General features: G+C 37.4%; 1 protein-coding gene across 4 annotated transcripts; it reads right to left on the bottom strand.

Annotated features, from left to right (window-relative positions):
• Positions 1 to 2,124: 2,124 nt before the first annotated feature.
• On the bottom strand, positions 2,125 to 11,823 carry LOC135154831 (macrophage mannose receptor 1-like). Of its 4 annotated transcripts, none has more exons than XM_064103015.1 (7): positions 11,552 to 11,823; positions 11,351 to 11,423; positions 9,182 to 9,532; positions 8,412 to 8,771; positions 6,328 to 6,696; positions 5,378 to 5,434; positions 2,125 to 3,354 (listed from the first exon to the last, which is right to left on the bottom strand). In XM_064103015.1, the coding sequence occupies exons 2-7, from the start codon at positions 11,421 to 11,423 to the stop codon at positions 3,107 to 3,109; spliced, it is 1,458 nt and encodes a 485-aa protein (XP_063959085.1). In that variant the 5' UTR covers positions 11,552 to 11,823; the 3' UTR covers positions 2,125 to 3,106. The 4 variants fall into 4 exon arrangements, with proteins under 4 accessions (XP_063959085.1, XP_063959086.1, XP_063959087.1 ...); XM_064103016.1 differs by having other exon boundaries at positions 11,794 to 11,820; XM_064103017.1 differs by lacking the exon at positions 8,412 to 8,771.

Here is an 11,823-nt window from a genome sequence, read left to right as displayed (position 1 = left end):
GTTTTTACTTATTGAAAAATGGGTAGGACCGAAATATTGCGTGAGATATCATTTTATCAACAATTAATAATTGTGATAAGGATAATTGTACATTCATCGAAAAGCATTTCTGCCGTACTTTGGCAAAAGGAAGCAAGTTTCATAAGTATACAGTGCGTCTCACAAAAAACGAAACCGAGACTCTTTATCGATGATTTATCATAACTTAATCACAAATACAATAGACAAATGACCTACCATTGTAAAGCTTAGAATATCCTCTTTCATCTGAAATTACTTACAAAAAGTCACTTGGCTGGGTGTATCTGGGTTTCAAAATTCAACAAGAAAACCACATTTTAAAAAGTTCACTATATGCTCTTTAATTTGATACCTCAATTCCAGAAAATGTTCTGGTTATTTGAAATAAGGCTTGAATTTCAATAATTTCATAAAATGAAGAGGTTTTACAGGATAGCGTTCAGACTCACTCGACACTCCGTTTTGTTGACGATCGGCCATGCATTAAGACTTTTGTTAACCGTGCAGTAGCTTCTGTGAGAAACTGGTGAAAACACGTTTATTTAATGAAATTATGGAAATACAAGCATTGTTTCGAGGGAACAGAGTTTTTTTTTCTTCTTGACCGTTTTCTGTGATTAAGGAAATAAATAAAAGAGCAGATATTGAACTATTTCGGCTAAGATTTTCTTTTTGAAATTCAGATACCCTCCGCCAAATGATTTTTTGGTATCCTTTCTTCAAATTGTTTTTGCTCAATCATGCGTGAATGAGGAACAATCTTAGTAATATCAGATGAAAGAGGAGATTCTAAGCTTTACATTGGTAGGTCATTTGTTTATTGTGTTCATGATTAAGCTATGATAAATCATCGCTAAATCTCGGTTTCGTTTTTTGTGGGACGCACTGTAATTTGTTGTAAATTAGCATTTACATGGGCGTCAATGCAATTAACAGCATATTTCCTTGAATATCTTTTCATAGAACTATCGTTATTTTCCCAAATTTTGCCTAAACGGGCCACATACAAAGGGTGTTTCAAAAACAGCAGTAACTCATATTTGACGGATCTGTCACTTGCTTCCTTTTTCTAAAGTTGGGCAGATTTGATGGGGGTAATTTTCTCAATATACTGATGTTCTGTCATATGACATGAAATAAATGAATCGTTTAGATGTTGTCAGCTCCTAAATTTGATGTCATTGTATCTTTGATTGATAACAGTATTGGAAAACCGATTCGTGTCATTAGTTTCATAAAATGTTCAGCATTTTTCCCTTTACCATTTTGATCGCATGAAATTATTGGCAATATCACTTTCATTTTTGTTTGTTTTTTTATTTTCACATCTCACTGTTGTCTTGGCGCTTCTTTATTCTTCATTTTTAAACGATCATTTATAAGCTGTCCAAAGCTAAAGGGTTCATTATTGTGCTTTCGTTAATAACATGGACTACGAACTGTGAAGAAATGTATTAAACGAAACATAGCTTACATGGCTTATATTTGCACAAGATTCCTGATAAGATATACTGGCTACTGATTGATTCTTATTTATATTCATTGTTATTACTATTGTTTATTAAATGAAGAGCTCACTAACAAAAGGGGTAAGGTCCATTTTACATCAAATTGGATTTTTATGTCTTAATGTATAGATTTTCAGTAGCTCTATAAGATGATACCAAAGAAAAGTTAAAATTCCTATTAAAAAGTGAACTAAAATGGCAAAGAAAAATCACTTTTTTTTCAAAAGGGGTTAGGTCCATTTCAGTTTAGTTGCAAAAAGGGTTAGGTCCACACAGAATTTTTTTTGGAAAAGAATATCTTAAAAAATATGAAGACTGGTAGATTTCTCTTATACCCCATTTTATGTACTCATGGTAGGGTATCATGAAAATTCAGTTTCGCATACGAATATTGCAATATAGGAGAATTAAAAAAAAAGAAATTCTTGGAGTGGACCTATCCCCTTTTGCAACTAAACTCTTTTGAAGAACTCATTTGCCAAAAGGGGTTAGGTCCATTTTTCATAAATCTTATTGTTTTTTGTTTCTAACCCTCTCAATTTTTAGTCACTCTGATGATACCAAAGACAATTTGAGATTCAAATGAAAACGTGAATGAAAGTGGCAAAGAAAAATCACTTTTTTAATAAAAAGAGATTGGATTCATTTCAGTTTAGTTGCAAAAGGGGTTAGGTCCACAATGATAATTAAAAAAAAATATATAGACAAAAATTGAAGACAGGAAGATTTCCTTGATACCCAATTTTATGTACACATGATAGGGTAGTACATCATGATAATTTAGTTTCTCATAAGAATATTGCAATAAGTGAGAATAAAAACATGGTTTTTCTCGGAATGGTCCAAAGTGGACCTAACCGCTTTTGCAACTAAACTCTTCAAATAAAGGGTAGCCCATTCAACAATATTTGATCTCCCATGGAACCCCTATACACGAGCATGCAATAACAGATAATATTTACAGAAAGAAAACATTCAAAATGACATGTGTCAACAATGCGAATTGCGAATACAGCAATAATAAACATTGCAAAATTAAAGCGATTATTTCAACGGTATTCAAACATTCAAATACATAAATTGAACAAAGTACTAAGTGCCAGCGATTGATTATAATGTAACTCTATTGGGCTAGATTAAGCATGACAATTTGAACAATACAAATAATGGATATTAGCTTTGAATTCATTCATCGCTTGATTTTATTTCTCTCAAACGTTACTTTGGAAAAGAAGCCGAATATACCGAAGGGGAAATGATATTGGTTCATGTTAGGACTTCTTACGGATTTGAGTTATTAAAAAATGGAGTGTCACTGTTGGTTGTTGGAATACAAGACAGTCATAGTGATTATTGAGGCATTTCGCTAGACTAAGGATCTTTACACCGACTAAAGATGAAAATTCGATACGTCTTATAATTAATGTACATCATAGATCATTTAGTGTGTTCTACGAAGGTTGCAGCATGCATTCTTATTCGTTGCCCACTTAAGAAATAATATGACTTCATACTTGATCTAGTTCGACTTGTACTTCTTAAAATTGAATCTTGCTTATATCATTAGTCACTTAAATCTACACTTTCGAATATGTTCGAGCCCCTTGCATCGGCTCATAGTTCACCCCGTCGCCAGTATCGCAAGCAACAGCAAGTAAGCACGCCCTCTCTTGTTCGATGAAGGTGAAGCAGGAACAACTCTCTTCGGCAAGGCATTGTATAGCGCATCTACTCACTGATGATACACGGTGTGAAGCAAGCACATGAGGTTTCTTGAGAATAGAATCATCAGCAACAAGTTTGATGGACATTGATCTCCCGTGGCCTATATAAAGCAAGATGCATATGAAGGCGTTAGTGATGTTAGGACAACACGTGGAAAAATAAAAAGAAGGAGCATATAGCATAAGGCATGCTGAGTGCACACATTAATCTAAGGGATATTCTTACATCTCAGACTATTACAAAAATTCTAAAGATTTGATTTGATTTTGATTTGATTTTATTTCAGCATTTTTCCAACAGAAATAATTAACAAACATAATGACAACATAAAGAAAAAAATAGTGATACATTTCTTTTTACAAAAATAAATACAAATAATCATTCATTTGCAAAAATGTATATAGATAGTATTAGTTTGCAATATTATAAGTTGTACTTTGTTGAGTAGACAAAAAAAAATGCTGGAGACCGCTACCATAAGCAGTGCTTGACTAAGGTAGCGGCCTCAAAACGTATTAGCGAAATAGACAAAAAAGAACGAAGTACAAATCAAGCATTGACTTAAATTAATTATAAACATATATTATTAATACGATATTTACATGCAAGAACCTTGTATGCCTGATATTATGTGCACATTTGACGTATTTGCATGTGTTTGTGCATGTGCAAACGTGTGCGCGTGTGCAAATGTATATTTAAAATTGTATGTGTATGTATAAGTGTGTGTGTGTGTTGAGAGTGGGTGTGCATGTATGTGGGTCGGTATATGAGGGTGTGGGGGTAGTATTAATTAGGAATTATTGAATGGTTCCAGGATACAGCTTGAAATGATAGAACATTTTGATACTATGACTTAACTTTTTTCATTTTCTGATGTAACAGTTTATGAGATCAGATAGAAATTAAAAATTTACCAAGAAAATTGAAAATTGACCAAGACCGGTAGAACTCTTTTTATATATATGCATAAATTAAATTAATAAGATGTCACCGGGTTGCCATGTTCTCACATTTATTTCATCTAAAGAGCGTTGTGGCCCAGTGGATTAGTCTTATGACTTTGAAACAGAGGGTCGTGGGTTTGAATCCCAGCCATGGCGTAATTACCCGAGTCGGCAAGAAATTCATCAACATTGTGCTGCACTCGACCCAGGTGAGGTGAATTGGTACCTGGTAGAAATATATTGCTTGATATACCTCCGCGCTGTTAAAGCCAGGATAGTATAAATATCCAAGTCTTTTAGGAAGCGCATAGGGACGTTCTGTCATAATGTGATATGCGCTGTACAAGAACTGCGTTATCATTATCATTGTGGAGCGTTGTGGCCCAGTGGATTAGTCTCCAGACTTTGAAACAGAGGGTCGTGGGTTCGAATCCCAGCCACGGCGTAATTTCCTTCGGCAAGAAATTTATCCACATTGTGCTGCACTCGACCCAGGTGAGGTGAATGGGTACCCGGTAGGATTTATTCCTTGAACCCTTCAGCGCCTATTGATATGGCGGCTTAGCTACAGCCGGGGTAATAATATGATACCAAATATCAAAGCGCAGTTGAGTATATATGCACATAGTAACTGCGCTATATAAATTGACATATTGTTATTATTATTTATTATAATTATTGTACAAATAATGCACGTAAGCGCGTGCATGCAGGGCCAAATAATGAACGATGTGCGAGAAGAGCCAATGGATATACCGCACCGAGGTCCGCAGGACCGAGTGCGCTGTATCCATTTGGCGAGTCGAGCACAGAGTTCATTATTTAGGTCCTCTATGCACAAGAATGCGTGCATTGTTTGTTTAATACAACCTCCCCTCCCCCGAATGCTATGTTTTATCTAAATTCTAGATAATTCCAGACCTCGCACTATATTGCACTCTGACGTCAGAGTGCAGGATAGTGCATTTTGGATGTTATAGTGCAATTCGCTAAATATCACGTGATCCGATTTGGACCGATCAGATTACAGAACATTATCTGGAGTTGTATAATATTGGTTATAGGGTGATCATTTACTATGGATCTTCGGGAGGGGGGGGGGGGGTCATCCAAAACTAATGATATCCAAGGTGTAATGGATGATTTAAGAGTAACTGTTGGGCTATAGCCATTTACCTTTGCTGGGTGGCGAATCAGAAGTCTGTACTGGCTCTCCGTCAGTAGAGGTTTCCCCTGCACAATAAAATGAAAATAAGCTTCTAATAGGCGGTGTTTCTCAGATAATTTATAAAGCTTGTATCACTTAATTGAATCCAAATAACTTCTTTGAAAAGATACATTTTGTGAACACCGATGTATTCGGAAAATGAGATGAAACCGCCCTGACCATTGGCGTAAAACCAAAGAGTCGCGAGCAGCGAAGACGTAATTTTGAGATTTTGATATACAGGATATAACTCCACCTTTCACCCTTTTCCCTTTCCTTATCTATCATTTCTCTTGGTCGTTGAACTTTTCTTCGTAAGGGATACGCCATTGGTCTTTGACATTAGATGTGAAAAGCGTTTCTCCAAAATGTTTGGACAATGTCGTAATTCTTTCTTCGTATATTCAACCTCACGTCATTTTAAATACCAGATAATCTAAATGCATCGCAACAACGCTATATTTTTTTACCTACTACCAGCTGATAACTAACATTTATTAAAATTTTCACTTTTCCTTTTTAAGCCTATCACTTGCTCTTTTTTGTTAATATCTAGTTAGGATTCACCCCTTTAAATTTCTTGCTTTATATCCACTTCGTTTAACACGAACCAGTCTGTAGAGTTCGAGTAACTGTTAGTGAAACAAGTTTCAATTGGCAAAGTAAGAAGCTTATGAGTAGCCTATATTATTAAATAAGTGAAAATTTCCACTACTGTGCATTAGAATAGGCTTAAATGAAAATTAGACTAAGTGGTATGTATTAAGCGGCCATTAGAGCAAATTGACAGTGAGCTATAAAGTCAATGTGGAATTCGACAATCTGAGAATAATACCAAATGACCACCTGCTTGTATACCAAACCAACATGAACCAGAAAGAACACTTGGTTCTTCTTCCTAATGATACATACGACTTACCGATTTCCTTTTCACATGCGTAATGGCTGCTAGCGGAACAGCTCTCGTCGTACCACAGCAGATCTGATGGATGCATAAAGAAGCAGCGACCGTCGTCATCAAAAGCAGAATCGTAATACGGAAAGTTATTATAGACAAGAGATGTGCCATCGAGCCAGGATATTCCACGCAAACCAATCCAATAGTCTTCGTAATCATCAAGATGACTGACCAGGAAGTCTTGCTCTTCCTGTGATCCAATTGACACCAGATTCATCTCAAGGATCTTACAGAAACCGTCAGCCTGGAAAAAGTCCCTCTTATAGTCAGCATGGTCAGAGAAGAAGTAACAGGAACCGTTTTGCTCTATTTCATTCATTTCACTACATGCTGCAAAAAAAAGAGGTTCATATTTTAACAAATAAAATAAGGAATATCCAAATGAAAAAAAAAACCCAACACATCATATTGATTAGTTTCAGTAGGCAGCTTCACCACCACCGACCGATAAAACATTATATAATCATACACTATGTTAGTATACACACTGCCCCTACAGTATGTTAGCAGTCATGACAGTGTGTCTACATTGTGTGTTGAACTATGTCAATGTGGTAATCAAACTGTATAAATGCTCAAATTTATTAGTGTGGACATTATTCCAGACTGTGGACACGGCGGAAGTGAAAATGTGGTTCACACTGTTATTGTCATTGTAATACTTTGAAGCATTACCCAGTGGTATTGCATAGCGTCTACTGGTCAAAATGTCGTTCTTCTCTGGGTGAATTATAGCCGAATGATGTCAGATTCCTCGTGAAAACAGACGATAATGCGCCTTTGAAATGCTTAATAGTGTAAATGTGATTTCACAAAGTGATCAACACTGTGGGTACACTTTGAAGGACACACTATGAACATCATGTAAGCACACTCTGAATTACACACTGTGAACACACTGCGACACACCGTGAACACACTGTGAACACACTATGGACATGCACACCATAAACACCATTGTAAACACCCCCATGAACACACTGTGAACGCACTCTGGGGAAACACTGTGAACACACGGCGAACAAACTTGTGACACACGATGAACACACTCTGGAGACACACTGTTAACATGCACACTTTGGACACAACAAACTGTGAACACACTGCGGATACACTGAACACACTATTAACACACTCTTGGGGACAACGCTATGAACACACTGTGAAAACACTCTGGGGATGCACTGTTAACATGCACACTGTGGATACAACACACTGTGAACACAATGTTCAACATTGTGATCACACTGCGAACACACTTTTGTAGCACACTGTGTGAGACAATCTGTTTTCCCAGCAGTAGTTTAGTATTATTATAGTACTCTCGTAAGTCCCTCTCACAAATGAAATGGAACTGGTCATTCCACGTGTCATGCCATTCTCGAGAACCCTCTACCAGACGAAATTCATCCCCGTCATTGTTAAAGTCGGAAATGTATGGGCCGTCAAAGTTGTTGTACGTCAGACCAGACCCATCCAACCAGGTTACACTAGATAGTCCTATCCAATACACTTCCCCATCGTTTGGAAGGTTCGCCTCCAGGAATTCCTGTTCCTCGTAAGACCCTATGAAGACGAGATGCTGTCCATGAACACTTTTGCACGACTGTCTTGCAGAGGAGAAATTGGACTTTGTTTCGTGAAAGACGTAGCAGGAGTGTGAGAAACTTAGGTCACTTGATCCGCAGTCGGGTCCGACGTCTGTGACAGAAGAGAGAAAGGAAGAAACTAAATAATTTTAATAAACCACTCATACATTATTAACCTCTTCAGGTTGTAGAGGACATATGAAATAATATATAGAAAAGGTGTTTGAAAGTGGTAACTTTAACACTTGTTTCTCATAATTTTTCACTCGATAAATGCAGATGCAAAGTTGTACAAAGAAGGCATTTTTCTTTTCACAGCGCCTTAAAAAAAAATGTCATAGAAAATACTGTTTAAATGCGGCCATATGTAATTAGATAAAAGATCAAATGAAGGTTGTATTAATGTTGTCTTTATCACATTTCAATTTTTCTGTCGAATCACATCAGATCACCCACCTACATCTTTCTCGCAAATATAATAGTGCATGTTGGAGCAGTCAGTGTCATCCCATCCGAAACTCCATTCCACCTGGAAACACCGTCCTCCATGTGCTAACTCAGTATACTCATAATGGATATTGGTGAAGGTGGCAGTTGAGCCATTCAACCAGGTTATTGGTGAGATGCCTATCCAGAAGTCGTCACGGTGGATCGATCGCAAGAAATCTTGTTCCTCTGGCGACTCGATGAAGACAAGATGCATTCCCAGATCTTCACATCGAGTCATCAAGGTGCTGAAAGTGGACTCGCTTGGAGAGAAGTGGTAGCAAGAACCAGCATGTTCATCATGATAAACAGGCATGTCCGGACCACATGCTGAATGTTTTTTTATTGTATGTTTTGCGGGGAGGGGCGGGGGCAAACAGACGTGCAGGCAGACACAATTATAGAGAGACAGAGAGAAAAAACTTCGAGGAAATTATATTGTTAAGTTGAGAATCCACAATGGAAATGGTAATTCTAGATAACACAAACTCCTTACCAACCATGCGAACCCAAGTTGGAATTGGCGTCTTCAATTCCTTCACATTCAACTCTTAAATGGTGTATATATCCCTCTACTTCATTATCTTATCGCTAATGGGGGCCTAAAAGTAATCATATTACTTCATTCTTTACTTCCGATTTGCCTCGAATACTTCAAATGAAAATAAAGGGGAAACCAGTCATGATGCAGGTCTGTATTTCTCTTTATGCATATTACACCACCAAAACCGATTACTTACCGCCCTGTTTTTCACAGATGAATCTATACGAGGCAGAACAGCTTCTATCGTACCATCTACCGTCAAATTCTTTCATCCTGAAGCAATGTCCGTCCTCATCGAATGCCCCATGTCCGAAGTCACTATAACTTAGACCTGACCCGTCCAGCCAGACCAAACTGGACAACCCTATCCAGGATGTATTACCCCGTTGCATGGTGTTCACCAGGAATTCTTGTTCCGATCTGGACTCTATGTAGACAAGGTGCATCCCAAGACCCTCACATGATGCCCTAGACGTTGAGAAATTGGTTTTGCCTTGAGCGAAGTAATAGCATGATCCTTCGAATTCAGTGAGTTGTGATTCGCATGCTGGCAACAAACGTGAAGGTAAAGAAAGCTCGGGTAAATTTATAGCATCGTTCAGACGCGTGGGATCCTTTTCGAAGTTAAATTATATTATGCATGGAGCGTCGTCGACCTGGCGCTGCACAGTGGCTGCCGGGCCCACGATCAATTGGCCACAATGAATTTTCGGAATATTTCTATTCTCAGATGTTTATTAGAACAATAAAATACTGATTGATTGATTTGATCTTTAAAATTCCAAAGATAATTCTCTTATCGCGACCAAGACAAAGGCTCTTTTGGTTGGAGGAGACCTAGTCGGCTGAAAGGTCGGATCAGTTCCCGTCCGGATAGAGGTCGCATTTCCCGACCAAGGTACTCCTACTGATTTCCAGGAGTATCTTGGTCGGAGGAAGGTGGGAGTGTTTCTACCTCCGACCAACTAGCCTTTGTGTTGGTCATGATAAAAAAAATATTTTTTTTACTTTAATCCATGCATAATAGAATTTTACTCCGACCATGATCCCCATTGTCTGAACCAGGTTACTGTGGCTGAGTAATGATAGTATGGTAATTTGGTACTTGTTCTTCATCTGCTTTGTCTTCTTTTTTATTTACTCTCATCCCATATAGTCTGACCATAGGTCTCTAGCTGTCACTAAGCCGTCCACAGTTTGGTCAACATAATTATCATGGGGTGTTGTGGTCTAGTGTAGTGGGTATAACTATCATCTTTCAATCTGAAGGACGTGGGTTCGATTCCTAGCCGTGGCGTGTTTTCCTTCAGCAAAAAAAATTACCCACTGTGTGCTGCACTCAACCCAGGTGAAGTGAATGGGTACCCGGTAGGAAAATAAATCATTGAATTATTAGCTGGGGTATTAATAATAGCAGGGTCCGCTGGGAGAGCAGTTTTCGGAAATGAAGTGGCTATCTTTGCTAAATATGCCGAATTATTATTATTGTTTTTTTTAAGATAATTTTTTTTATTATAATCATTGATTGACCACTTCTTATTATTTTAAGACAAGATATTCTCATTTCATCTGATATATACCTGTAATAAAGGGAATATGAAGCCGTGTTTGCCGCAACATAGATCACAGTTTTTGTCTTGCCTGCATAGCAGAGCGAGACTATAGGCGCCGCTTTTCCATTCATTATTATTGACCAAAGTTCATTTACCCTAAATGACCTTTGACCTTGGTCATGTGACCTGAAACTCGAGCAGGATGTTTACTAATACTTGATTAACCTCATGCCCAAGTTTCATGAACTAGGTCTATATACATTTTAAGTTATGATGTCATTTCAAAAACTTAACCTTCGGTTAAGATTTTGAAAATAATTCTCCCAACATGGTCTAAGTTCATTGACCCTAAATGACCTTTGACCTTTATCATGTGACCTGAAACTCAAGCACGATGTTCAGTGATACTTGATCAACCTTATGTCTAAGTTTGATGAACTAGATCCATATACTTCCTAAGTCATGATGTCATTTCAAAAACTTAACCTTAGGTTAAGATTTGATGTTGACGCCGCCGCCGCCGTCGGAAAAGCGGCGCCTATAGTCTCGCTCTGCTATGCAGGCGAGACAAAAACTGTGTATTATTTCTTTTTATAGAATGATCATGTGGATCCTTGTTTTTTTTTTCTATATTCATATATATCACATAAAATCGTATACAACTTTATTTAATAAATGACGTTTAATATAACTTGAGCAAGATGCAGAACAATACTTATGTCATTGATCTCGTGAATCTATAAGGAAATATATTAATCTTAATGTATTTCATAATGAGCAAAAGCAAAAGTACAATGAGATGCATTACCTACCCTCTTGCTGAAGAGAAAATGTTATATGTTGGTTGAAAACCACCACGAAAAGAATCAACGACGTCAGCTCCATCTGTAAATAAAAACATTGGCCCGTATTTCGAAGTCGAGTTTAACTTAAACTCAGGTTTAAAGTTGTGGTTTAAGTATCGATAGCCAATAGCTACATAAATCACTAACAGTAGAGATAGAATATTTCACCTCATTTGGCTCTCAAATCATTCATAATTTTCTAGGAAGTCTAAATAGATGATTGTCTCCACCATCGATGAATCAGGAAAGAGCACAGTAAACATAAGAAACATACAAATTAATAACATTTTTGACACTTTTGGCTTCCCATAATTTTAGTACAGAGTTGGACCATGGTCTAAGTTAAACCTGACTTCAGAATACGGGCCAGAGAGTATAATATTGAAGTCCGAATCAATTTGAATATACACCTGTACACGCACACTGTCATTATACCATAT

The sequence above is a fragment of the Lytechinus pictus genome, chromosome 8, assembly GCF_037042905.1.
Source record: "Lytechinus pictus isolate F3 Inbred chromosome 8, Lp3.0, whole genome shotgun sequence".
Classification (NCBI taxonomy): domain Eukaryota; kingdom Metazoa; phylum Echinodermata; class Echinoidea; order Temnopleuroida; family Toxopneustidae; genus Lytechinus; species Lytechinus pictus.
Note: the sequence above shows the minus strand (reverse complement) of the source record. Positions and strands in the feature narration are given on the sequence as shown.

What these genes read in the sequence shown, in the direction of transcription:
- LOC135154831 (XM_064103015.1), bottom strand. Translation starts at nt 11,423, where the DNA reads ATGGAGCTGACGTCGTTGATTCTTTTCGTGGTGGTTTTCAACCAACAT. An exon ending in CATCTGTGAAAAACAGGGCG is followed by an intron (nt 8,772 to 9,181) that starts GTAAGTAATCGG and finishes AAAAACATTCAG; the next exon opens with CATGTGGTCCGGACATGCCT. An exon ending in TGATTCGCCACCCAGCAAAG is followed by an intron (nt 3,355 to 5,377) that starts GTAAATGGCTAT and finishes TGCTTTATATAG; the next exon opens with GCCACGGGAGATCAATGTCC.